This window comes from Fusarium flagelliforme, assembly GCF_020744385.1.
Source record: "Fusarium flagelliforme strain FIESC 12 MPI-CAGE-AA-0113 chromosome Unknown B0J16scaffold_4, whole genome shotgun sequence".
Classification (NCBI taxonomy): Eukaryota; Fungi; Ascomycota; class Sordariomycetes; order Hypocreales; family Nectriaceae; genus Fusarium; species Fusarium flagelliforme.
In genome coordinates, this window is record NW_025763506.1 from 3,845,470 (window position 1) to 3,870,350 (window position 24,881).

Below are 24,881 nucleotides of genomic sequence, written 5' to 3' on the forward strand. Positions count from 1 at the left end.
ATCTTCAGAGGAACCATTTTTTTTCTTCGAGAAATAAGGCGGTTTGTGAGTTTATTCTGCTCATTGCAACGTCCATGCTTAGGACTTAGGCGAATCAGTACCTGCTTCTCGGACCGACAATGGCTCCGCCGGACCCCATATGTCATTCGACAGCCATGATTCCCCAAAACAAAACATCAGAGGATTGATTCCCCATTGTACGGTTCAGGATACTACACAGTGAGTACACCAATGGAAACTGCAGATCGAGAATCTGTCACAACCTCGATCATCTTCAAAGACATCAATTGGCTAAAACCTGATTCCAGAATTTTAAACGCAAAAAAGCATAAACTCTCCTAGCGCCATTCGCCAAGCGTTATTCTTTACCGAAGCCTACGTCACCGCGAACTCAACACCATGTTCAGCGCCCTCGGGGTAAACGAGAAACTGTCGATCTCCCCACACAGACTCCACAAATCTCCGGACTCCAGGTTCACTTTGGTAACGAGTTAATTTGAGAGACTCCAGAGTTCAAGGCTCAGGTGCTGCTATCTGCCCTGTTCACGCCGTGGTATCGCCGAATATCGCTATGGGACAAGTTATAATCCCGTCCTTTGGGTCTGTCTAAAGTCTGGGCAGCCATGGACTTGGTTTTCTCGTGACGATGTTACCCTCCCCGCTTCCTTTCTGTCGGGGCGACAGAATTGGTCTAGGTTATTGTGATCAAGGTATATATATCGGCGTCAGCGGCTCTTTGAGTATCGTTCTTATGATCATCGACTGTACAAGGTCGTCGACGCATCAATCATGAAGTTCTCACTCGTCCTAGCAGCTGGCTCTCTCGCCTCAGCCAGCCCATCAACTCCAAAGCTGGACTACAACCGAGCTCCTCCCAATTTGTCAACCCTGGCCAACCTTACCATCTACAACACATGGCGTCCACGAGCTCACGTCCTTCCGCCTACCGGCCAGATCGGAGATCCTTGTATGCACTACACTGATCCCAAGACTGGACTCTTCCACGTTGGCTACCTTCACGAGGGCGCTGCTGGTGCCACTACGGATGATCTGGTCACCTACAAGGATCTCAACCCAGACGGTGCGCCTTTCATTCGCGCCGGAGGTTTGAATGATCCAATCGCTGTTTTCGACGGCTCTGTCATCCCTGTTGGTATCAATGGCACTCCAACGCTCTTCTACACCTCTGTTTCGTATCTCCCCATCCACTGGACTATCAACCACACCCGCGGTGCTGAGACTCAGTCTCTGGCTGTGTTCAAGGATGGAGGACGCAACGCCACAAAGGTTCGAGGTGGCCCTGCGATCCCAGACCACCCCTTCGGTCTCAACGTGACGGCTTTCCGTGACCCCTTCGTCTTCAAGAACAAGGAGCTTGACAACCTTCTGGAGAGTGAGCCAGACGTATGGTACACCGTCGTCTCTGGAGGTGTCCAGCAAAAGGGTCCTAGCATGTTCCTCTACCGCCAGTATGATCCCGAGTTCCAATACTGGGAGTACATGGGCGAGTGGTGGCACGAGAAGGCCAACACAACATGGGGTGAGGGTATTTGGGCTGGTCGTTACGGCTTCAACTTTGAGGTCGCCAACATCTTCAGCATCGACGAGGAGGGTTACAACTCTGATGGCGAGACTTTCATGACCTTTGGTGCCGAATGGTCTGAGGCGCCTGCTCCTCAGCAGGTTTCTCAGTACCGCGAAATGCTCTGGACTGCAGGAAATACCACCATTGAGAACGGAAAGGCCAAGTTCACCCCCACAATGGTTGGCAAGATGGACTGGGGACACTCTGCTTATGCCGCTGCTGGCAAGTACTTGCCCTCTGACTCAAAGGCGTCAAAGAAGAGTGGTGCGCCAGACCGATTTATCAGCTACCTGTGGCTCACTGGAGATTACTATGGTGACCTCAAGCTGTTCCCTACCCCTCAGCAGAATTGGACTGGATCTCTTTTGCTTCCTCGTGAGCTCACCGTTGGTAAGATCAGCAACGTTGTCGACAACGAGCTCTCACGCGAGGAAGGTTCTTGGCGCGTTGAGAGAAACGAGTCGGGTATCCTCGAACTCGCCACTATGAAGCAGGTCATTGCCCGTGAGCCCATGGCTGAGTTCACCAAGGTGAAGCCTATCGTCGAAGCAGGCCGAAACATCAGCAAGTCTGGATCGACCACCTTCGACAACAACCCCGAGTCAAAGTTCTATATCCTCAAGAGCTCCATCTCCTTCCCCAAGTCTGCCCGTGACTCGGACCTCAAGGCTGGTTTCCAGATCCTGGCTTCTGAGAAGGAATCCACGACTATTTACTACCAGTTCTCGAACGAGTCTATCATCATTGATCGCAGCAACACCAGTGCTGCGGCGCTTACAACCAGCGACATCGACTCTCGAAACGAAGCTGGTCGACTTCGCTTGTTTGACGTTGTTATCGATGATGAAGAGCAGATTGAGACTCTGGATCTTACTATTGTTGTTGACAATGCTATTGTCGAGGTCCACGCCAACGACCGATTTGGAGTAGCCACCTGGGCTCGGTAAGTTTAATCGAATGTTCCACGCTGTAGTATCTTACTGACCTGTTTTAGTTCTTGGTATGCCGATTCAACCGATATTCGCTTCTTCCACAGCGGAAGTGGTGAGGTAACTTTCAGTAATGTAACGATTTATGAGGGTCTTGCGAATGCTTGGCCAGAGAGAAAACGATAGATGGATCATGTATTATATAATGAACCGTGTATATGACTTTGTAACAAAAGATTAAGATGTAAAGATCAATTATTCTATACGTTTATTCAAATGCCAATATGCTCAATCCTTGAAACACTTTTAAAGCTTAGAGTCCTCCGTGCGGCGACCAGTCTCATCGAAGCTGATCTTCTTGCCCGAGTTGAGCGACTCCTGCAGAGCGCAGCCAATCTTGACAGCCTGCACAGCTCCTGACAGCTTGAATGGTAGTCTAGTGTTGTCAAGAACGGCAGCAGTAAACTCATTGGCCTCTGTGACGAAAGCGTGCTCGAAACGACCGTAGTAGTCGCCAGGAATATGTCTTCGGACACCAGCAGACTCGTGCATCTCCACCAAAGTACCAATAGGGTTTGCGTTGATAGCAAGCTTACCTTCTGTGCCGATAATCTCAGACATATCATGCTGACCAGCAGCCATCATGCGCGAAGAGTAAAAGTAAGCGACCTTTCCACCGTAGAATTCTACCAGACCAACAGCGTTATCAACATCGTTATGCTTGCGAAGGTCTGGTTGAACAGCTGTGATACCAGTAGCCACGACAGATTTGACGACGGAGTCTTGGCCAAAGTACCAGAGCGCAAGATCGATATCGTGGATGTTGCAGTCGACAAAGATGCCGCCGCTGAACTCGGCGTAGGCCACGAAGAAGCCTGAAGGGTCGAGCTTGTCGCATGTTTGAGATCGGAAGATGGAGGGACGACCGATTGCGCCGCTGTCCATTCGTTCGAAGGCATCGCGGTATGAAGCGTCGAAGCGGCGAGAGAAACCGCACATGACTTTAAGATGGGGCTTCTTTGCAGCAGCATCAACAACAGATTGGGACTAAACGAAACAGTTAGACACAGCTATACGAACTCGACTAGAAGAACTTACAATCTCAACACTAGTGCTAAGAGGCTTCTCGCAAAGAACATGCTTATCAGCTTCAATAGCTTGGATAGCCTCTTCTGCATGAGCAGTAGTAACAGTAGCGACCACAACAGCTTGAAGACCAGGATGCTTGAGCATTTCTTGGTAATCACTGTAGATAACGACGCCTTCGAGATGGACTTTGGCCCATTCGGCTTCTTTTTGGACGGGAGTGAAGGCGGCGACGAGTTCAGCGCGAGGAGTGCGGTTGTGGAAGTTGAGGGCGTGACGAGCGCCCATGCGACCGAGGCCTGCGACGGCGACTTGGAGCTTTGGAGAGGACATTTTACTGAGTGAAGAGCGGAAGAGGACGGTTATGAAGCTGTTGTTGGAGGTCTTCGAATTCTTAGAGTAACGATGGACTGGAGAGTAGAGAGCTACAGAACAATAAAGACGAGCGCTTCCTGTCCCTTATACCTTGAACTCTCGGCGATCGGAGAACAAGAGTAAAATACCGATAGTCGGAGCTTTAGAGAACATTGTACTCTACTTTGTGCCCCTTGGACCCCTTCTCGTCTCTTTTCCCCATATTCGTTGGTGTAAGTTAAGGTCCAAGTTGAGCCGATCAACTCCAATACCCCACGTTGCACCAGTATAAGCGGTCTGTCTATAGTTCCCGTCAGTGACAAGTTTAACTAGCAAATTGACTACTATAATGGAGAAAGATGTTGTTAAACCGTCGAGTATCCTCTTGTTAGACAGGCAAGTTCGAGATGCAGTCACAAGTGGATACTCCAGATATAGCAAGTAGCTACGAAGTTGTCTTTCGGCGCTTCTTACTGCATTTAGACATTCTTGATCCCTGTTGGTCCCCCGCATTGTAGCTGAGGCTTAAGTCTGGCCCCTCTATTAGTTACTTGGATGAGACATGATCGGAAAGATTGGCCGAAGGACAGAGGCTCTGCACTATAGTAGCTTCCCCATTGGATTCATGTTTAGTAGGGCATTGGTTGAGGTGATGTTCCCCACAGTGATGATCAGGAAATTTCCTATTTGGTTGTTCTGGATTGGCTGGGAAAATAATTCGTTAGAATACTTCGTTACGAATATTCGGTAGAATATTATCAGAAGCAGAAGCGAACTTGATACGAAGTCATTTAGAAACATCCTTCTAACTCTTCCACATGTGATGTAGGTGAGAGGAGAACGAGACCCTCTGCTGCTCGTATTTTATCAGTATACGCGGATAGATTCTAGTCTAGTCTAGACAATCCAGGTTCTATCATTGCTTTGAGAATAGCATTTACTTGATGTCCTGCATAACATTTGAAGATTCTGTTCTACCTCTTCATCCTGATTGTTTGGACCCAAATCAACATGCTCACGCATAGAACGAAGTAATCTAGGAATAACAAATAATGATTCAGCTATTTTACACACTTAGTAGTTAAATCATTCAAGGACGAAAGCATTAAAGTAAATATCAAATGTTCATTCTTCAACGTCTATGACTCAAACGAAAAATCAATCCAGCTAAACGCCATATAACTCCTGATGTAACATCTCAACCCCAAACATCCTCAAGCCACTTGTTCCCTTTCTTAGAAGACTCAGCCCAACTCCTCGCCTCAGCATCACTCCAACCATTCTGCATCTTCATTGCCTCCTCAACCACATTCCCAACCTCCCTTGCCATAGCTGCCCGACCACAAAAATAGATACTAGCACCCGCCTCCAAAAGATTGCACACTTCCTTTTTCTTCTCTCCAACTTTATCTTGCACATACTTCTTAGGCTGTCCGTCAGCGCGTGAGAAAGCAGTCACAATCTCAAGAGACCCTTGTAGCTTTGCAACAACCTCGGCGAGTTCATCGCGGTAAAGATAGTCTTGGTCCGGTAAGCGGCATCCAAAGAAAAGAAGCATTTTGCCAAGAGGCTTTCCGACAGCTTGAAGACGAGCTCTTTCGAGGATGAAGCCACGGAAGGGAGCGAGTCCTGTACCTGCGGCAATCATGATGATGGGCGTTGAGCTCATTGTGGGAAGTTTGAAATTTGAGCGACGGATGCATGCAAAGACTTTATGGCCCTTGAGGACGTCTCCAGGACCAGATAATGCATACGTGGGAGTATCTGGATCATCTACTTTCTGCAAATCCTCGCCATTGATAGAGTTCCCTAGGGCATAGAGGTAGTTGGTTGTGATGCCGCGGATGGACTTGCTGGAGTCTTGTTGAAGGGGTGAATTATCGACACCGACAGTTATCGCTAGTTTTCGGGCCGAGACGGTGCTCGAGGAGGAGATGGAATAATAACGTGGTTGGATGGAAGGTAAAGTCTCGACGACGTACGAGAGAGGTAAATTGTCCCAGACAATTCCAGGAGCGACGAGATGCAGCAAACGACCCATAGTGACATGATTTCTGGCGATATAAGTAGCATAAGCTTCTTTACTCTTGCCCAGAGACACCAATATCTCAGCAATTTCAGACGAGGGTGCGAATCTCGCCAACTGTCCAACAGTTTCTCGAGACACAGGTGCTGCTACTTCAAGATAATGGCGAAACAGAGCGAGCGCTGACGTCGGACTAGGAATCTTGGTAGAAACACCTTCTTCGAGCGTTTGGACAAGAAGAGGTTTCTCGGCTCGGTCTTCCAACCCAAGAGCCTTGAGGAGAAGCTGGACTTCGTGATCGGGGTTGATAGGGTACACAGCCAAGTGGTCGCCAGTTCGGTATCGAAGCTCAGGCTGATCCGAGATGTCGAGTTCCATGTGAAGACAATTTCTTCCGGGAGATGTGTAAAGCTCTTGTGATGACTGAACTGTCAAGGGACGGATAGGTGAGTATTGCTTCACGATTTTGGCAGGTCCAGTTCGATTCTGTATAGGTTCTCCGAGGTTGAGATCCATGATATCGAGCGACTCGTCCTCGATGAGACGAATACTCGGCTCGTATGGAATATCACGCTCCTCATAGCCCAATTTCTCTTGGAAGTGAGTATAAACATCATCTTTCCAGGACAAAAAGTCTTCTTCGGTACCGCCTTGGGCATCATTGGCTTTTCCAACAGGCATAAGCCTCTGAGCACCAGCTTTGTCAAGATGTTCAACCACAACGTCGATGACACGGTTGTAGTATCGATAACTGGTATTTCCGAGACCAAAGGCCATGTATCTCAGGTTTGGTAATTGGATGTTGGAGGTTTTGGTGAGCCATTCCCAGAATGCAGCCGTGTTGTCGCTGGGGTCACCTTCTCCGTATGTTGAGATGATGAAAATGGCGAGTTTGCTCTGAGGAAGGTTGGTGATGGATTCTGGGTCGTAGTCGCAGAGATCGGCGCAGAGAGTATGAAGACCGAAGCGAAGATGACATTCTTTTGAGAGTCTGTTGGCGAACATCTCTGCAGTTCCAGACTGAGAGCCCCAGAATATGACAACATCTTTGCCCTATCACATATAAGTAAATACTTTGAGTCAATGTAGGTGTTGAACTTACAGTCTCTTCCAACTTCTTAGCAATATCACGAGTTGCTTTAGGTCCTGAAGAAGTGCCATTCTTAGAACCCATGCGCTCAAACCAGAGATGGTGATAAGGGTCTGGTCTATCCCAGGCGATGCCTCGCAGGAGATATGCTGCTGATGCGACGCCGAGGGCACTTAGAGCCGCGACATCTGCAATTGTCTGGGGAGGACCCAGCTGGGAGAGCCGGGTGAGGGCATCTGCTGTGAATGCGTTTGTCATGATTGCTGTTGAGGAGGAGTATAGTTGGTTTGGCGTTGTAGAATTGCAGAAATGAGATACTAATATTCATATCTATTCCATCTTCCCCATGGGGATTGTTTCTGTTCCTGACAGAAGATACTAGCTACGGATCTATTTTCCATCTTGACTTACAATAAGAGAATCTGTTCCAATTCGGTTAGTCAAAACTTGGGGTTGTACGCAGCCTCTTTGGAGATCTAGTGGCGACGGGGAATGTTACCTATTTGATGGGTTGTCTGAATGAGGGAAATTCCCCAATTTGGCTGCATGTTCTAGGCGCTTTCGGTCACTCCCGTCCTCAACACCATCTCGACCTTTTAGACAGTCCCTGATAACCATGGAAAAGTAAAAGGAGAAAGAAACATTCTGAATATGGCAATTCTTGAGACTTGAGATCTCTGACATGTCTTACCCCACGTTTTCTTCCCCGCAGATCTCGTCATGATCGTTGGTGTCTTACGGGGTCTTAGTTAGTCTATCACTCCGCAATATTTCCCTAATCAGTCTCTTTCTTCTTATGCCAGTTATGGCAAGTTAGCTTAAACTTCTCCATCTGGGGTAGCATGGAGGTTCCTGTTGTTGGACTTATGACGGATCAAGCCAAGTACGTCAATATGTAAGTATATCACATCTCTTCAGATCTCAACTTCTCCCTCAAACACTCCAACTCCCCAAACTACTATCAAAATGTACGCCCAACTCTTGGCCCTCTCTACAGCTGTATTCCTCCTCACCTATTTCATCCTCTATCCCATCTTCCAATACCTCCGCGATGCCAAGGGTCTCCGTCGTTATCCCAACTTCCACCCACTGGCGGGAATAACAAACCTACCTTTCGTGCGCGAAGCTGTCAGGGGTTTCCGCTCAAAGACTCTCTATGAGATGCACAAAACCCATCCCGTGATCCGCACCGGCCCTAATTCTTTATCCTACGGTTCCGTCCAGGCTATCAAAGATATTTACGGCCACGGCACAAAGTGTACAAAGGGAGAGTTCTATGAGACTCTTGCTGGAACGCACTATCATCTTGCTGATGTGGTCGATAAGGCGGATCATGCAAGGAAGCGTCGCGCTCTTTCTGCTGCATATGCTTTGAAGAATCTTGAGAACTGGGAGTTCAAGGTCGCTGATAAGGCAGAACGATTCATTCGCGCTGCTGATGCTGCTTGTACTTTACCTCTCAAGGAGGGCTTTACTCGTCCTGACCCTCAAGATCTCAACTTTGACTACCGCGCTTTTACAAACTTCTTCACTCTTGATGCGATCGCGGATATTGGCCTTAGCGAACGTCTTGGGTTTTTGGATCAGGGTCATGATCTTGTCAAGGCTGAACGTATGGATGGAACTACTCACCATGTAAACTTTCGCGAGTGTCTTCACTCAACAGCCCGAGCTCAGTCCATTCTCGCCTGGACAGAAAAATGGTACGACCTCAACGTTGAGTTGTCAAAGTGGTTCTCCAAGGACTTCCGCAAGTGGTGGGGTCTCAACGAGGGCTGGAACGATATTGTTTATCATCGTGCAACTCAGCGTCTTGAACGCTACAAGAAGGGGGAGAGATTGCCCGACTTCTTCCAAGCCTTGATGGACCACAGCGAAGCCAACCCTCCTGGTCTTGAATGGGGAGAGATCGTTGCTGAGGTTTCCATCATGATGAATGCTGGATCCGATACTACGGCTATTGCCATGAACAATGTCATGTACTGGCTTCTCAAGAACCCATCTTGCATGGCCAAACTCCGCGAAGAGGTAGATTCTGTTTTGGACCCTGAGGAAATCGTCGCTCCGTACGATAAAGTTAAACATCTTCCCTACCTACGCGCCTGTCTTGACGAATCCCTTCGCATCACGCCCCCTACAACATTCGGTCTTCCACGCCGCACACCACCAGAAGGCTGGAACATTCTAGGCGATTATATCCCCGGTGACACAACCGTCTCAATCTCAGCCTATGTTACACATCGCGACCCTCAGATCTTCCCCGATCCTGAATCGTATGTCCCTGAGCGCTGGCTTGGAGAGAAGGGCAAGGATCTGCAGCCGTACTTTATCTCCTTCAGCGCTGGGGCTCGAGGATGTATTGGAAGGAATATTAGTTATCTGGAGCAAACTGTGCTATTGGCTAGTGTTGTGCATCGCTACGAGTGGGCGTTGCCTTATGCTGAGTGGGAGCCTACGAGGACTGAGGCTATGAATCTTGCGCCTGGGCCTATGCCTCTTAAGGTGTGGAAGAGAGATCTGGGAGTGGATGAAATTGATGAAAAGCACAGTTAGAAGAGACTATGATAGCAACAGAATGACTAAATAGAATATGCTAGTTTAATTTGAGATTTTGATCTATTTTCTGCTCCTAACTGCCTCCTTATCAAGGGCCTGTCTTTAACAAGTTTACACCATGGTTCATTTGGACCAAGACCTACAGCTGGAGTTCTAATACTTCGATGGCGGATATTTCGGCGTATTGAGAGGCCTGGCTCTAGCAGCATTGAAATGAAGTCACTGAGATGATAGCATAGACCGAGCTGCTTATTTGCCTTCATATCTTGTGTCTTCCGTCGCCTTCCTATTAATAGACGATTTACTGAAATACTGAAGCTTGAAAAGAAGATTCGCTAGTCACGGAGTTGGAACTTTTGGAAAGTATTGGTACTGAAAATAATATGATAGTGTAGATTTGTAGTCTCGATGTAATAAGCGTCCAAACGTCTACGATAAAAAGTCAAAATCGCCAGAATCCAAACCCGTAACCGTTCTCAAAGAAACTTATGCGCCAATAATCCAAACCGATATCCAAAGCCAACGCCTCCATTTCTTCGCCTTTCAACTAAGCCTTGTTGATGTCATCAGAAGTGGCTGCCTTATTGAGCAGCTTCATCTCCTTCTGGATCTCTCGTGCTCGCTGAACACCGAAACCATGCTGGAAGATTTCTCGGATATCTTCAAGTGTCATTCCCTTAACTTCAGGGTAGCAGAAGTAGATGCATACCCAGCCGAGGATGCAGATGGCAGCGTAGAAGCCAAAGGCGCCTGAAGGAGTAGTGTTCTCCATCTGAGTCAGGAAGGTAGAGGCGACGATAATGTTGGAGCCCCAGCAGGTCATGGTGAGCATCATAGTTCCCATAGCTCGGACTTCCATGGGGAAGAACTCGCTAGAAAGCCAGGCGGTGTTGCCGATACCGGAAGAGTAGAATCCAACGAAGAAGACCATCGAGATGAGAACAACAATGGCAGACCAACCGATCTTGGCATCCGAAGCAAGGCTCAGATCGTGGTTGATGGGGATGAACTTGAAGCAGACGGCAGCGATGACAAGAAAGAGACCCATGAAAGGAACAGTGCAGAGTAGAATTCTTCGGCGGCCAGCACGATCGACAAGCATGAGATTGACCCAGGTGAAGATGAAATTGGTTCCAGCGATAATAGTACCAACAGCAACGGGGTTGGAGAAACCAACAAGGGAGAAGAGAAGAGGCGAGTAGTACATGAGTGAGTTGAAGCCGCTGAGCTGAGAGATGGCCATGAGACCACAAGCAGAGACGAGAGCACGGAAGTTGGCAGGGATAACATAGAGCTGCTTGAACACCCACCAGCCAGACTTGCCAGCGTTGAGAGCCTTGGCCTCGTTAACGTGGTGAGTTAAATGGCGGATCTTGTCCTGAACCTGCTGCTCGGTACCATTGGGGAAGATTCTTCGGATAACTGCGGCAGCTTCCTCAGGCTTTCCGTGGTAGATAAGCTGACGAGGGGACTCGGGGCAGAAGGGGAGGAGAGAGGCCAGAATAATAGCAGGAAGAGCTCCACCTCCAACCATGTACCGCCAACCGCCAGAGACGTGAGCAAAGGCAGCTCCAACACCGTAGGAAAGAAGTTGACCACCAGTGATGCTCATGTTATCAAGACCAATCATGCGTCCTCTGTACTTTGAAGGGGAGCACTCGGCGATGTAGAGAGGCACGATCATGGCTGCTGAACCAACACCGAACCCCACAACGATACGGCCGACAGTCATTTGAGCGACGGTGAAAGAAGCAGCTTGAATGATAGCACCGATAGTGAAGAGAACGCAGCCAACATAGATAGCCACCTTACGACCATATCGATCAGCTGTAGCTCCAGCAAAGATGGCTCCGATGAAAGCGCCACCTGAAGTGACCGAAGTGATGAGTTCCTTCTCCTGAGAAGTAAGAGTCTTGCCGAGATCTTGACCGATGTAGACGAGAACAGCAGAGATGATACCGGTATCGTAACCAAAGAGCATACCGCCAATGGCAGCAGTGATGGAGACTAGCCAGGAGAACTTTCCAGTCTTGGTTTGTTCGATGGAGTCGAGGTCATCGATGTTGACTTCTTGGATGGAGTCTGGGGAGCCTGTATCTTCGAGATGCTCGAGATGCCCCTTGGTATCTGCCTTGAGAGACATGATGATGGAGTTGTGTAGAAAGCTAAGAGGCAGGAAAGGAGTAGAGTAGTGATGATTGAAGACTGAAGCTGATGATGATCTGGATATCAACTGGAATGGAGTTGCAAACGTCTTCTTATATATCTGATGTTGTACTTGAAGTACGCCACACCAAGATGTTGAAGTTGGCACAGCTACTCCAAAACCTGATTATCTTCAGCTGGAAATGATAGAAAAGGAATTGCCTTTCTCAGCTTCCCCTTCCCCAGGAAGAAAAACGTGGAATTAACTAACTGACTAGCAACGACACTGCCAATCTTGCCCCCAGACTTCGCGGCATTTCCAAGTCAAGAGTAACCTCTCCAATCATTGGTCAGAGGATAGTCTAGACCCCCCGGACAGAACCGTTTGCTCCGGAAATTCCCCAGATGATGCGCATTTGACGAGATTTGGAGGCTGAAGCTATCCCCAACGCTGGCTAGACCACGATGCAACCCCATGGGGAAGGGCGGGGGTTGTTCTCCAGTCCAGTGACCTTCAGGGAGTCGATCATTAAAGTTTGGGGCTAGATCTCAGTAAAGAAATGCGGGGTTTTTAGGTACTTTACCAGTCTCGGGGAGAGTTGCCCTTTCTACCAACTTTGGGTATTGCAGTATATTACTCAAAAGGGCAATTGCCGTTTATGATGAGATTTCCTCTTTTCTACCTTTTCATCCTCCATCCTCATCATTTTCAGTTACTGAGTCCCTTCTGTGTTTATTCATGACGTGAGACTACCTACGAACCATGCAAGAGCCTCAGACTTCAGCAACGGTTACTACCAGGCCTCTCAACCCCTGTACGGTAAGTTTGACCCGCCAGTGGGACGCTATAGTAGGGAACTAGGGGTTGACAGTTGCTGTTTCTAGGTCTGCAAGCAAAAGTAAGTCTATTTGGTCAACGAGGGCAATACTGCCCGTTTTGTTGCTTTGGTGTGTTGTATGAAGTAATTGGTCTAACTATCTTTTGGTCTTACATAGACATCTCAAGTGTAAGTCTTGAAAGCATAGGTCCTACCCTCTTAGTTACTTATTGGTCAATAGGTGATAACGATAAACCATCTTGTACAAACTGCCGTAAGAGCGATATCGAGTGCATTCGTGGTTTCAGTGTAAGATTCCGTCATGGGTTGAATCCAAGGTAGCTTCTTTTTCCTGACTCTATTCCTACTTGTTAACCATCTTCAAGCATACGTTCTGGCAAAGCTCTTGAAGCCAAGAACAGAGACTACAACTTCTCACAAGACCAACCATGGGTCAAAACAAACAGAGCTCTAAGCTTTGTCGATGAAACTCCAGACATCATCAATATCCATGACTCCAGCACCGGCAACTTTGATACCTTGGACAACTTCAACATAGACATCGACAATACCAGCACTCACTCTTCGCCGCCTCTTTACAACCTTCGATCAAGGGACTCTGCTTTATACTCCGAACAAGACAGACCTAGATCTGCCACGAATCTGGAAGAAATTCCTTCGAATGATAGTGGCCGGCCTTCTAAGAAGAGGGCGTTAAGTTCGTCTTCTGCTGGGGCGTGGAGGACTACTCCTCGGTCGAATCCTCCTGATGCTCTGTCGCCTAGTCAAAATTCGGATAACGCAGGCCCTTTTGCATCACCTGTGCTCGACAATAATATTATTCTCGGTGTAGGAAGTCCCCAGGTCGCTGCTGCACTTGCAAGTTCTCGCGAAACAGATCTATCCATACCAATTGATCATGTCGCCGAAGCTATCTCTGGTATATACCTAGATACGCCGAGATGGCCACTCGAAGATCCACAGGAGGCTATGCTGTTTTACAACTTTATTCATGTCTTGGCTCCTCTATTCGACTTGTGTGATAGCGAACGTCACTTTGCTACCATCGTTCCTCGTCGAGCCGTTATCTGCCCTCCTCTCATGAACGCAGTTCTTGCGGCCTCTGCCAAACGCCTGAGCAGAGTAGATGGTTTTGATGGGTTAGTCGGCGACCGCTACCACCAGAATTGCCTTGATGCTCTTATCCCAGCATTGTCCAGTTCTGCTGCTGTCATGGATGAGAACCTTCTAACAGCAATTGTAATTCTTCGCTACATGGAAGAACTCGATGTACCTCTTACCTCAGCCGACACAGCAAGCGAGTCCCATCTGGTCGGCACGAGAGTCTTCGTGGCAGCCCAGGAGAAGATCCTTGACTTTACTGGTCTGCGACGGGCGGCCTTCTGGGTTGCTCTTCGTCAAGAGATACACATGTCATTTATGCAAGCTCGACCTGTTCACCCAAACTTTGCTTTAGAGGATATCTCCCGTCTTGTCCAGAATGACGATACGTGCTGCACCTTTGCCAATCTGACTATCTTGCAATGCGCCGCATGCCTTCGCTACTGCTACGGCTCGGAAGACCAGAGCTTCTCAGCATGGGAAAGATTACAAGAAGCACAAGAAAGATGGTGGGCCGAAAGGCCGTGGCACTTTCATCCCATGTACATCAACGATAGCGATGACGCTCCTGGGAACTTCCCACAAGCACTTTATCTCAACGATGCAGTCGTCACGGGGGTACTTCATTATTTGTTGATCCAGGTTCTACTTGCAGCTCATAACCCTCGCACACCGAAACTGGGACCTGGACAGGCTAAAGCAGCGAAGACGATAAATGAGGAGATAAGAAAAACTGTAAAGATGGTTTGCGGAGTAGCTGAGGTAAGTTGTCTCCTTTTGAGAGAAAGATGTATGCTGACATTCATCAAGTCGAATCAAAGAAATCCAACAGGATATGCGTACGACTCCCAGGTACCTGTATTAATCTCTTGCTGACAGTTTTCAGATATGCCTGTCTAGCCATAACCATGGCTGGTGACCGATTCAACAATATGTGGGAACAAGAAGCACTATATAATGTCCTGCAAAAGGCCGACGTTCAATTTGGTTGGCCAAATCGATCAGTGTAAGAGTACCAAAAGATTCAGAGAAGGACCATTCTAACGCACAATGCAGACAAGAATATCTTAAAGAGGCATGGGGTTGGACCGAATCACCTGTAAATGTGATTTCGGGAATGCCTATCGCGGGGATGCTGAACAGTAATTTGCAATTAGTTTAACGAGCCAGCAACTGTTATTGAAGTGAATGAATTGAAATCTATTCTTCTATGCTAAAACAATTTGAATTTTAAATCTATGATGGATATTGTTTAGAAGGGAATCTTGACTCCAGAAGATCGAAGCTTCTGGAAGACACCCTCAGGGTCGTACTTCTTGCTAGCAGCACGAAGCTTAGCAAGAGCCTCGTCACCGACAGTGGCCAAAGGATCCTGGCTAAGATGAGCATAGTTGATGAACTTCCATTCCCAGAAAGCATCCATCTCTTTAGCCTTGGTCTCAATATCAGTCATGTAAGCCTGGAGCAAAGGCATGGCATCCTTCTCAGCTTGCTCGCCCTTGGCAGCCCAAGTAATGAGGAACATAATTCCATCACCTTCCTTTGTGTAGTAATCAAGTCCCATGACGTTACCGCCATTGGCAACACCCTTGTCTGCGATGGCCTTGGTGATAGGCTGGAACATGCAGAGAGTGTTGAGCTCAGACTTGTCACTGGGCATGAGGGCCTCAAGATCCTGGTTGAGCTTGTCGTACTTTTCGACGACGTAAAGAAGAAGCTCAGCGTTGGGCTTGAAAGAGCTAGTGAACCAGATGTTTCTAAAGTGAGGAGGTTGGCCAGATCCAAGTTCCTTGGTAACAACGCTCAGCTTCTCAGAAACAGTGGTGTCGGTCTGGATATCGGGGACAGCGTAGTAAGCATCGAAAGCAGGAGGCTTGACCTCGCCCTTTGTGTTCTCGATAGCAGCGTTGAGGATGGTACCGCCAGCGATGGCTGGGAGGTAAGCCCAGTAGACGATGCTGCTTGAGTTCTCGTCCTTGGGAACGTTGGCAGTGAAGTCGATGAGGGCGTCGATCACGGCTGGGCCTGAATCGGGCTTGTAGAGGAGGTTGCCTCCCCAGACAACAGCCTTGGAGCGATCGACGAATTCGATAGGGTACATATCGATACGGGTGATGAGACCAAAGTTACCGGAGCCACCTTTCATTGCCTATGAAGAGTCATTTTATTGAATAAGAAATAGTGAAAGAATATAACTTACCTGCCAGAGATCGGCATTCTCGTCGGCGTTGGCCTCGACGATTTCACCGTTGGCCAGGACTACCTGCCAGCCAGCGACTGTATCACAAGCCATTCCCTATAGTCTGTGAGCTTGTGAAGTGAGTTGGGGACGTGCATGCTTACATGAGAGGCAGAGTAGAATGAGTTTCCTCCGCCAGTAACGAAGCCACCAACACCAACTGTTCCTGCACGGCCACTGTTACATGTCAGTTGTGAAGATTCGCAGTACATAAGAGTAACTTACCCAGCGACAGCAAGACCATATGGAATAAGAGTATCATATACATCTTGCCAGTGACCACCAGGTCCTACTGAGACGATGTTCTTCTCTTCATCGTATGCTGTACCATTGATGTAACCGAAGTCGATGGTGATGCCCTCATTGACCGAGTTGGACAGTTCAAAGTTACCATGACCACCACCTCGAATACCAAACTTGCATTGGTTCTTGGTAATAACTTTCATGATCTTGGAAACATCCTTGGCATCTGAAGGCAGAACCATACAGTCTGGTTCCAGAGCAGCACTAACAGACCAATAAGAGTCCAGTCGATCATTCCACAAAGTCTGATTCTTGGTGACGACCTTGTCTCCAAGACCAGCTTCACTTAGCAAAGCAGCGCACTTAGACTTGATGTTAGTCATGATGTCTGTATAAGGCGTGTAAAAGAGGTGATCGGCGGTGGTAAGTCATGCAGATGCAAAATGATGGATCAAAAGACACGAAGGATGTAAATAGTGTCAAAAGCACCCGTCCAAGCGTCTCGATCACCAACAGTGTTTCAAGTATACAGAAAGGATCTTCAACTTACGCATTGTTGAGGACTTTGAAGAACCTTGACACCAGCAGTTGCGCTCAGGGCGGCTCTGGCGGCGATATGGTCGAGTCTCATTGTTGCAACCGTATGATGTGATGGATGGAAAGGTGAAAGGAATACCCTCGGTGTTAGTAGTAATGATATGGATGAAGGGAATAGAGAGAGAGGTAAAGATCTACAGGTCACGCTTTGAAAGAGAGATCGTCTCTTTATTAAACAAATATTACTGCGGAAATTGATAATCCTTTACGGATACTGGAGGTAAAGCCGAGGGGCAAAGGGGGAGCTTGGCCTGGATACTGTGATACTATTCCTCATATTGACTCAGTTGTCTGTCTGTCAGTGTAAAGCATAAGGACTGAAGGTGAACTGCCACCGTAAGGGTCCACTGGAACAGGGCATATACAACGGAGGAAGATGTCTACTTTAAGAATGGCAAGTCTTGGTGTCTCGGACCTCGTCGAATGAGCTGCAGTGTCTTGACCTACACGTGGGATAGAGCATCTCATCTGGCTTATGAGAACCTAGGACACCGCCAAGGGCTGTTTCGGCACTGTTCCTCGCCGTACTGATGCGCCTGCAGAGAGGTATCGATCATCCTTGATGGAAAAGTGATATCTGATATGTTGTAAGAGACCTCGGTTGTCCCGTCTGACTTGTCGGGGGACCTTGATAGGAAGGTTACAGGGCAAATGAACTCTTGGCTTGGTACCCCTGCATCACTCCACAGATGCGGCGCGGGCTCAAGTACCGGGGTCTCTGAAGATATTCTACAGGGGTTAGGTACCGTAGATGTGGTATGTATATGTATTATGGTAAGTACTATGTAAGGGCCTCGCATAATAGGAGGAGTCAGGTGATGAAACGTTGTTGATAGACCCTTATAGCATGTAACTTGGCCATACGATTAATTCTCTAACGAACCCTCTTTTATTTAGGTCATTCATGCGTTGTTTTCTTATTCTCATCAGCCTGATTTTCTGGAGTGATCCGAGGACCGAGAGCAAAAGGCCCACATAGTTCTTTAGTGTTGCTGATCAACTATATCCTTACCAGTAACTGATCTTCGTCAACAATTCCCCAGGGGCCTTTATTCCGTAGACACTGTCACGGAAGTGTTTAATTCCGCGAGTTGACAGGTGCTTTGACAGCACTTCTTTAATTAATTTCCTGGGGCTCCAGATAAACGAGGCGGGCAGTATAATGAGGGGAGGCTGCTGAGAGACAAGAGAAAAGAGACAAGCCTATTGTCCATCCATTTGGGAAGGAGAATAACGAATAGAGACAAGAATAACTATCCCCTGATCAATCCCAAACGTCAGTCCTGGTAACAGGGAAGTCGATGGGCAGGGGATACCCTTGGCCATATCGAACATCTCTACTGGGCGTCGAACGATTATGATTTGCCTGACCTGAACTTTACGTTGAAGGAACTTTTCAACTTTTGCTGGGACTTTGTCGTAAGTTAACCAGTGACGTATGAATCGGAATTCGGAATGATTGCCTTGAAGAGCCTCCAATTCGTAGACGAAGCCTCGACTCATAGGTTGTCGTTGGTTGATCTTAGTATCCTTGCAATCTCCTGCATGAGCAATTAACATACATGAACTACTCAGATCGATAATCCCGAGCAAAAGGAAAAATTAAGAAGGATGCACTCAAAGTGTTCTAGAAGTACAGAGATAAGGATAATGCTACTCTGTCATATAGGGCTTTGCATAAACGGTGTTCCCGTAAACGTACCATTCAAACACCTTAAAACAAAGGAGATATAAACTCACTTAGGTTCACTCCGAATCCTCCGACCGAATCCCCCAACCGAACGAAGCCTCTTGGCGTCCTGACGATCCTGCGTCTTCTAAAGTCCCTAGCTTTCTACGGTCCAAAACACTTACCTTTTCAGGACTTAGTCAAGACAAGTTTCTTCATGCATACATGGAGTATCTTGCCAAGTTAAGTTATCTTGCAGTATCTTTTGACTGTGACTGGGCCGAAACACTCGGATTGTTACCGTACTGGCCGGATCGGCAGCCCATGCTTCTGTAACTAACTACCTCATTCATGGATCGAGAGTGCGGAATGGGCAAGATCTTTAGAGAGGAGACAAGGATGGTAGGTGTTTTGTCTCTGGAGACTTGGCCTTTGTCTGGGTAAATCCCCCTGCTCAGGCCAAACGGGACTCTTTGTAAAGCCTATCATTATGTAGTAGCGTCGGTAACTCGTGGCGAATAGAGGATATAATCAGTATAAACACCCCCGTCATTTGAATATCAATGGAGAAGGATTTAGATCCGCAGGTTTCATCTGAAATAGTCTGCTTCTCCTCTTATTCTCAGACCTTTCTCTCCTCCTCCTCTTTCTTCAGGTCTGCCTCCAACTCGATCTCGACAACCACACTCCTTTGTATCAACAAACCCTCGAAAAGATGACGACGATAGACGGTGTTATGGTGCTCCTCCCACCACCGGAGGGCTACGTGGTGGATTTCGACAACCCAGCGAGACAAGGTATACCGGATGCTTACTTCGTTGCTGGATTTGGGTTGGCGATCAGTTTTCTATTCTTCATGCAGAGGATGTATGTTAAGGTGTTTCTTGTGGGAGGTTTACAGTTGGATGATTGTAAGTGTGTCTCAGTCTGTTGGTTCGTCGAACCGATCGAGTTTGTGGGGGTGCTGGGATGTTGTTGACGTGATGGGATCGGCGTTGACGAGATGAAAATGAAATTGTGCTGACCACTTGGATAGATTTACTCATATTATCATATGTACGTGCATAAACACAGAGGCCACTGGTGTTTACGGTTACCAATGGCTTTTGCAACGAGAATACTGTTGGATAGGTGCTGACTGACACTCACAGTTAATGGCGGTTACAACGGTGGCATGTTGTATTCGTAAGCACATTCAGATACCCATGTCTGTAGAGGTCAATACTAACAAGATTTTCAGACATGTTTGCTTCAGGAGCTGGTGGTGCTCACGCTTGGGAAATCCCTATCTCGACATTCAACATATATCTAAGGGTTAGACTCACTTAACCTCAACTCGACTACAGTCAACAACAAAACTAACAACGAAATAGGACGTCTACATATCTGCAGTAATATATGTCCCCTGCGGTTCTCTCGCCAAAGTCGCCCTCCTGATCTTCTACCTCCGCCTCTCTCCTCAACGATGGTTCAAGATCGCCGTCTACGCCTCCATGGTCTTTATCATCGGCTACACCATCGGTCTATTCTTCGCCCTCTTACTCGCATGTGCTCCCATGAATAAGAACTGGGACGTTCTCGTTGAAGGAACTTGCGTTAATCTTCCAGCACTGTACTTCGCTACGGCAGCAGTCAACATCGCCAGCGATATCCTCCTCTTCTTTCTACCGCTTCCCATGGTGTGTCAACTTCAGTTGCCTTTTAAGCAGAAGATTGGATTGATGGGGATCTTTACGATTGGGTCTTTGACTGTTATCACGTCGATTGTGAGAATGTCACTTTTGCCGGGCATGTTGCAGAGTATGGACTTGACTTGGGTTATTGCATACCCGAGCATCTGGATGTAAGTATTTTCCTGGCCTCATCTCTAAGTTATCTATTCTGACTTCAAGTCTAGTATCGTCGAGTCAAACCTTATCATCACATGCGCTACGATGCCAACCCTCCGCAAATTCTTCAAACACGTCGCCCCCAAGCTCATCGGCGAGTCTCGCTACGGCAGCAAAACAGGACGATCTTCAAAGTACGGCAAAGCAGACACAGCAGCCTCCAAGCCCTCCATCCGAGGAGCATTTGGACCACCATCATCTCAGAACCGACGTAACCGAACAAACTATTCACAATTCGACGAAGAGAACAGCCCGCCCGCTAACGAGTTTGTTATGGGACCCCTCAAGGGCGTGGGACATGATGTCAGTGCGAGTGTAGGAAACGTCGACGATACGCAAACAGCGGCTGGATGGGGAGACTCTGATTCAGAGAAGGGAATTGTTGAGGGGACTGTTAAGCCGGCTATTATGCAGACCAAGACGGTGACAGTGCAGTATGAGCGTTCACTATGATGTTAAGTTGTATGATCTGGCAGGGAGTTTGAGTTTATAGGTAACGGTAATGGAGGAGGTTCTGCATATCACGGTCTTTGCAATTCTAGATACCACCAAGCAACAATTCCTTTTGTATTATATAGTCTACAGTCATTGAAGAATACTAGACCTTTCAGTTTATTATACTCTAAATTTGACTCATTATTACTTTGCTGATTTGTATGCTATTCTCTGTAGCAAAGGTCCATTGATTTTACATTACGTAGTGACTTCTGACTATGATCTAATCACTAAAGATCTGATAATAGAAGATTTGCTAGCGGCTTAGGGGCGTTATACCTTAGTTTGACAGGTAACGCAGAGCTAAAGAAATCCTAAACACTGGCGGCTTATCACTTGAAACCACAGTTGAACAACAACTTCTGGAAGCCTCAACTCTGAACTTTTCTCCTCTGAAAGAAATGGAGCCATTTCTCTTCTTGCATTTCTCTTACCTTTTCATATCAATCATACCTCACCGCAACCTGACCCGATCGTGAGGCTTCGCGAGAAAAAAGCAAATCTCGATTATGACAGCAAAGCTCATTTCAAAAGATCAGCGCTTATGTCAAAGCGCAACTCAACTTTCGGTCATGACAGAACCAAGGACACGGACACGGACGATCTGATCAACATCATCCAATTGACCTTCGGGGCTGATCGATTGGAGAAATTGCCAAAACCTGAGCCTCGGGTTTGTGTTGAGCCCTTACCTAACATCCATATGGCAATCAATATTCGTAACCTGGTCTAGGAATCAGTATTTGCGGCCCAATGATGACCCCCGGAGAATCTCTAGTCAAAGGACCGTCGCTAGCTGATCGACAGCCGTCGGTTCGGTCCTAGACTGGCTTTTCTTCGTAAAACAGCCCATTAGAAATCTCTCACATAAACTTGGCGACGGTGTCACAGGCTTTCTCTGGCGGTCTCCGTAGGATTCTCTGGGGACAGGGTTAGCAACCTGGTTACGTACCGAACCAGGCAAAATTAGGTGCAGGGGAAGATCTCAAAGTTACAGAGTGTAGATCTTGGCATTCAGCCAGGACAAGGGTTAGACTACAGGGGGATGTTCACATTCACATGCTTGCAGTTGTATCAGTGACTTTGACCCGCAAATCTACGGAACCGATATTGGTTTCGGAGCGAGAAGACACTTACGAATTACTCTCTATAGTAAGAGTCAATACTTTGTCACCCTATAGGAAGAAGTGAAGGATACAAAAGAACCAATTGAACCAATGGCAAGACAAAGTAACAAGAACAACTCATTATCATTTGCTCTAGGGTATGCTAACTATCGCTACCAATACAATGGCTCTCCTAAGCCCACGCCTCCTTAATCATATCAGCCGCCTTCTCACCAATACCATAAGCGGGCATCTGAGTATGTCCGTTGTTCACAGTAGGCATAATAGAGCAATCAGCAACTCTCAGCCCCTTAACACCGTAAACCTGCAGCTTCTCATCGACAACAGCCTTAGGATCGTCCCTCTTACCAGCAGCGCAAGTTCCACTGGCGTGGTAGCAAGTAGTAGCGTTATCCTTGACATATTCCTTCCAGTCATCGCGGGTCTTGTGCTTGTGGTGAACCAAGTCAGAAGGCCACGAGCCCTTGACGATGTCCTTTGTACCAGCACCTTCGACGATGATCTCGTTGCCGAAAGCGCAGGCCTCGGCAAGGACTTCGAGGTCCAGAGGGTCGGAGAGGTAGTTGCAGTCAACAACGGGGATAGCTGTGGCTTCGGCATTACGAAGGGTGACGGTACCACGGGACTTGGGGGCGAAGAGCTCAGCGATCATGCTGAAAGCGTGGTTTCCGTTAATGGGGAATTGGTCGAATTGCTTAGGACCGCCGTAGCACTCAGTAGTGAAAAACTCGACCTGAGGCTGCTTAGGAGACAGACCCATGGGATCGCGACCTTCCTTTCGGGGAGCGTTGTTCCAGATCTCAGAGTCCTTAAGACGCTCGTCAATACGAGCATAAGCAAAGATACCGAAGGGGAATGCAGTCATGGGACCCTTCTTCTCCTCCTTCCACTGAGTAAGGGCCGTTGCGAGGGCGTCGCCATGGTAAACGAGGGAGTCAGTTGTGATGCCCTCCTTCTCAGTCTCGTAGAACATGAACACAATCAAGTGATCCTGGAGGTTCTTTCCAACACCGGGAAGGTCGACGAGTGTAGTAATACCGTGCTGCTCAAGCTCCTCCTTAGCACCGATACCTGATCGGTTAAGAATGTTAGGAGAACAGTAAGCTCCTCCACTAACGATGACCTCCTTAGCAGCCTTGAGCTCAATAACAGTGCCATCTGGCTTGACAGCTCGGACACCAGTAGCCCTGAGGTCACCGTTGGCGTCCTTCTCGATAACAACCTTCTCAACGTGAGTCTCAACCATGAGATGGAGGTTATCTCTAGGCTTTTGCTTGGTGATAAAGTCTGCACTTGTGGTTCGGAGACCCTGGTGGACTGTTCTAACTGAGTGACCGCATCCGTGGGGGTTCTCGCCTGTAGAGAACATGTCGTGGTCCATTGGGAGACCCTTTGAGACCATGGACTCTGCTATCATGTTGGAGATGGGAGCCAAGTCATGGGGCTCAGTGTGGACAAAACCTTCATGGCCGTGAGATCCCTTGGTCTCCTTGAACCAAGGTTTTGTGTGAAAGTACTCAGCCTGTATCACAGTTAGTCTCTCATTTGCAGTGAAAGCTTCAACTCTTGTTGTGATAGAATTTATATGTATTGATTTTACATACCTTGGCCATATACTTGAAAAAGTCCTCACCGCTCCAGCCGGGAAGGTTCCAGTCATCATAGTCTTGTTTCTATAGAATATCAGTATACTGAGCAATGCTAGGACACAATCATGAACTTACCATTCCCTTAACCATCAAGGTACCGTTGCATCCTGAAGAACCGCCAAGGAACTTTCCTCGACTGAGCTTAACTTGACGGTCGTTGACACCAGGACCTTGTGTAGAGACGACATTCCAGTCAGTCTCCTTGTCAAAGTTCAGAGACCATCTGACGAAGAGTTAGTCTGAGTATCTCATCGAGCGGCGAGTGAGCTCTTACCCTCCAACCATGTGGACGTTCTCGAGATGCTCATTATGCTGACCCGCCTCGATGACGAGAACCTTGACATTGGGATCTTCAGCAAGACGTGCAGCAACAACGCATCCAGATGTGCCGCCACTGTTACGAGTTGAGTCAGTGAACTGTTGGTTCTGATATGCATTATCACAATGTCTGAGCGATTTAGGCCAAGACTTACCCGCAGACGATAAAGTCATATGTTGTTTCCGGAACAGCCATATTGTCGGTTTTATTAGGTAGTTGATTCGGGTTAAGGGAAGAGTATAGTATAGTATAGCTGGGGAAGTATAAGGCGGAGATGTACAAGTCAAGAAGACCATGTTTGTATGCAGGCGTTTAGATTTCTCTTATATGCGATAGCCTCAGTCCAGTCCCACTAACGTATTGACCACCACCTGTACCATCAACGAGGAAACGAAAGAAAGTGGTGCCACTGAGCAACCTTGTCCTTGTCCTGTGTTGCCTCGCCTTACCATTGAGGGGGGTTTCAAGGGTTCATAAAAAGGAAAAGGATTCGTAAAGGTGTAGCAGAGATATGCAAGAGAGATCCATCATACCAAACCGAATAAAGACTCTGGGCACACTTTCGTTTCTCTACGCTGTCTTATTCCCCTAGTCTGGCCCTCAACCCGGCCGAGTTCCGTAGTTCCTGACCTGACAAGGATCCTTAAAGGGTATCGGACAGTCTCAGTTGTTGAGTCGAACCAACAAGATGCATCTCTGCATGTGCTATGCTATGTTATGCTAACTGTTGCATGGCAAGGATGATATGTTAAGAGCCAACAGACTAACTACTCCTGTAATTACCCTACTACTCAACAGGTAGATAATCAACTAATTAGCTGTTGTGGCCACTAAACTTGACTAAACTTAGCTGAAGATTGTCTCCATCCCGGAAACCCTCAACGTTTCCCCTCAGGTGAACCAATCGGGGAAGGCCCCTCGACTTATTCAGTCTTTGATCAAC

The 24,881-nt window shown here is 47.7% G+C and overlaps 9 protein-coding genes across 9 annotated transcripts; 4 read left to right on the top strand and 5 right to left on the bottom strand.

The window, feature by feature from the left end:
* Nucleotides 1–789: 789 nt before the first annotated feature.
* B0J16DRAFT_320592 (glycosyl hydrolase) lies at nucleotides 790–2,700 on the top strand (the record flags this gene model as incomplete). Its single annotated transcript, XM_046125582.1, has 2 exons — nucleotides 790–2,528; nucleotides 2,580–2,700. 2 exons carry the CDS (start codon nucleotides 790–792, stop codon nucleotides 2,698–2,700), a joined length of 1,860 nt encoding a protein of 619 aa, XP_045983456.1.
* A 107-nt stretch (nucleotides 2,701–2,807) lies between these two features.
* On the bottom strand, nucleotides 2,808–4,126 carry B0J16DRAFT_287689 (uncharacterized protein). Its single transcript, XM_046124140.1, has 2 exons — nucleotides 3,613–4,126; nucleotides 2,808–3,561 (listed from the first exon to the last, which is right to left on the bottom strand). The coding sequence occupies exons 1-2, from the start codon at nucleotides 3,931–3,933 to the stop codon at nucleotides 2,821–2,823; spliced, it is 1,062 nt and encodes a 353-aa protein (XP_045983457.1). The 5' UTR covers nucleotides 3,934–4,126; the 3' UTR covers nucleotides 2,808–2,820.
* Nucleotides 4,127–5,152: 1,026 nt separating this feature from the next.
* Nucleotides 5,153–8,201, bottom strand: B0J16DRAFT_372588 (uncharacterized protein; the record flags this gene model as incomplete). Its single annotated transcript, XM_046130476.1, has 4 exons — nucleotides 7,570–8,201; nucleotides 7,482–7,492; nucleotides 7,083–7,333; nucleotides 5,153–7,033 (listed from the first exon to the last, which is right to left on the bottom strand). The coding sequence occupies exons 1-4, from the start codon at nucleotides 7,752–7,754 to the stop codon at nucleotides 5,153–5,155; spliced, it is 2,328 nt and encodes a 775-aa protein (XP_045983458.1). The 5' UTR covers nucleotides 7,755–8,201.
* B0J16DRAFT_287695 (cytochrome P450) lies at nucleotides 7,606–9,625 on the top strand (the record flags this gene model as incomplete). The annotated part of the gene is made up of 1 exon (XM_046124141.1): nucleotides 7,606–9,625. Exon 1 carries the CDS (start codon nucleotides 8,037–8,039, stop codon nucleotides 9,621–9,623), a length of 1,587 nt encoding a protein of 528 aa, XP_045983459.1. The 5' UTR covers nucleotides 7,606–8,036.
* Nucleotides 9,626–10,173: 548 nt separating this feature from the next.
* B0J16DRAFT_269045 (general substrate transporter) lies at nucleotides 10,174–11,769 on the bottom strand (the record flags this gene model as incomplete). Its single annotated transcript, XM_046123500.1, has 1 exon — nucleotides 10,174–11,769. One exon carries the CDS (start codon nucleotides 11,767–11,769, stop codon nucleotides 10,174–10,176), a length of 1,596 nt encoding a protein of 531 aa, XP_045983460.1.
* Nucleotides 11,770–12,496: 727 nt separating this feature from the next.
* B0J16DRAFT_399655 (uncharacterized protein) lies at nucleotides 12,497–14,918 on the top strand. The gene is made up of 8 exons (XM_046132455.1): nucleotides 12,497–12,591; nucleotides 12,657–12,670; nucleotides 12,768–12,778; nucleotides 12,831–12,927; nucleotides 12,976–14,473; nucleotides 14,522–14,550; nucleotides 14,598–14,717; nucleotides 14,768–14,918. Exons 1-8 carry the CDS (start codon nucleotides 12,535–12,537, stop codon nucleotides 14,871–14,873), a joined length of 1,932 nt encoding a protein of 643 aa, XP_045983461.1. The 5' UTR covers nucleotides 12,497–12,534; the 3' UTR covers nucleotides 14,874–14,918.
* On the bottom strand, nucleotides 14,877–16,766 carry B0J16DRAFT_342743 (uncharacterized protein). Its single transcript, XM_046127924.1, has 4 exons — nucleotides 16,176–16,766; nucleotides 16,055–16,127; nucleotides 15,912–16,007; nucleotides 14,877–15,860 (listed from the first exon to the last, which is right to left on the bottom strand). The coding sequence occupies exons 1-4, from the start codon at nucleotides 16,574–16,576 to the stop codon at nucleotides 14,964–14,966; spliced, it is 1,467 nt and encodes a 488-aa protein (XP_045983462.1). The 5' UTR covers nucleotides 16,577–16,766; the 3' UTR covers nucleotides 14,877–14,963.
* Nucleotides 16,767–19,033: 2,267 nt separating this feature from the next.
* Nucleotides 19,034–20,943, top strand: B0J16DRAFT_342745 (uncharacterized protein). The gene is made up of 6 exons (XM_046127925.1): nucleotides 19,034–19,370; nucleotides 19,496–19,515; nucleotides 19,611–19,644; nucleotides 19,700–19,773; nucleotides 19,833–20,302; nucleotides 20,357–20,943. Exons 1-6 carry the CDS (start codon nucleotides 19,175–19,177, stop codon nucleotides 20,799–20,801), a joined length of 1,239 nt encoding a protein of 412 aa, XP_045983463.1. The 5' UTR covers nucleotides 19,034–19,174; the 3' UTR covers nucleotides 20,802–20,943.
* A 1,143-nt stretch (nucleotides 20,944–22,086) lies between these two features.
* On the bottom strand, nucleotides 22,087–24,394 carry B0J16DRAFT_363023 (uncharacterized protein). The gene is made up of 5 exons (XM_046129838.1): nucleotides 24,093–24,394; nucleotides 23,894–24,013; nucleotides 23,695–23,842; nucleotides 23,575–23,643; nucleotides 22,087–23,492 (listed from the first exon to the last, which is right to left on the bottom strand). The coding sequence occupies exons 1-5, from the start codon at nucleotides 24,131–24,133 to the stop codon at nucleotides 22,143–22,145; spliced, it is 1,728 nt and encodes a 575-aa protein (XP_045983464.1). The 5' UTR covers nucleotides 24,134–24,394; the 3' UTR covers nucleotides 22,087–22,142.
* Between the last annotated feature and the right edge of the window lie 487 nt (nucleotides 24,395–24,881).

Bases quoted from the DNA above. Each gene is read 5' to 3' on its own strand.
- B0J16DRAFT_287689 (XM_046124140.1), bottom strand. From the start codon at position 3,933: ATGTCCTCTCCAAAGCTCCAAGTCGCCGTCGCAGGCCTCGGTCGCATG. The intron at 3,562-3,612 runs GTAAGTTCTTCT...TGTTTCGTTTAG, and splicing joins TTAGCACTAGTGTTGAGATT to TCCCAATCTGTTGTTGATGC.
- B0J16DRAFT_399655 (XM_046132455.1), top strand. From the start codon at position 12,535: ATGCAAGAGCCTCAGACTTCAGCAACGGTTACTACCAGGCCTCTCAAC. The intron at 12,928-12,975 runs GTAGCTTCTTTT...ACCATCTTCAAG, and splicing joins CGTCATGGGTTGAATCCAAG to CATACGTTCTGGCAAAGCTC. The intron at 14,551-14,597 runs GTACGACTCCCA...GACAGTTTTCAG, and splicing joins AGAAATCCAACAGGATATGC to ATATGCCTGTCTAGCCATAA.
- B0J16DRAFT_342743 (XM_046127924.1), bottom strand. From the start codon at position 16,576: ATGACTAACATCAAGTCTAAGTGCGCTGCTTTGCTAAGTGAAGCTGGT. The intron at 16,128-16,175 runs GTAAGTTACTCT...GACATGTAACAG, and splicing joins TATGGTCTTGCTGTCGCTGG to TGGCCGTGCAGGAACAGTTG. The intron at 15,861-15,911 runs GTAAGTTATATT...GACTCTTCATAG, and splicing joins AGAATGCCGATCTCTGGCAG to GCAATGAAAGGTGGCTCCGG.
- B0J16DRAFT_342745 (XM_046127925.1), top strand. From the start codon at position 19,175: ATGACGACGATAGACGGTGTTATGGTGCTCCTCCCACCACCGGAGGGC. The intron at 19,645-19,699 runs GTAAGCACATTC...CAAGATTTTCAG, and splicing joins AACGGTGGCATGTTGTATTC to ACATGTTTGCTTCAGGAGCT. The intron at 19,774-19,832 runs GTTAGACTCACT...ACAACGAAATAG, and splicing joins CATTCAACATATATCTAAGG to GACGTCTACATATCTGCAGT.
- B0J16DRAFT_363023 (XM_046129838.1), bottom strand. From the start codon at position 24,133: ATGGCTGTTCCGGAAACAACATATGACTTTATCGTCTGCGG. The intron at 23,843-23,893 runs GTAAGAGCTCAC...ACTCTTCGTCAG, and splicing joins AACGTCCACATGGTTGGAGG to ATGGTCTCTGAACTTTGACA. The intron at 23,493-23,574 runs GTATGTAAAATC...ACTGTGATACAG, and splicing joins TTTTCAAGTATATGGCCAAG to GCTGAGTACTTTCACACAAA.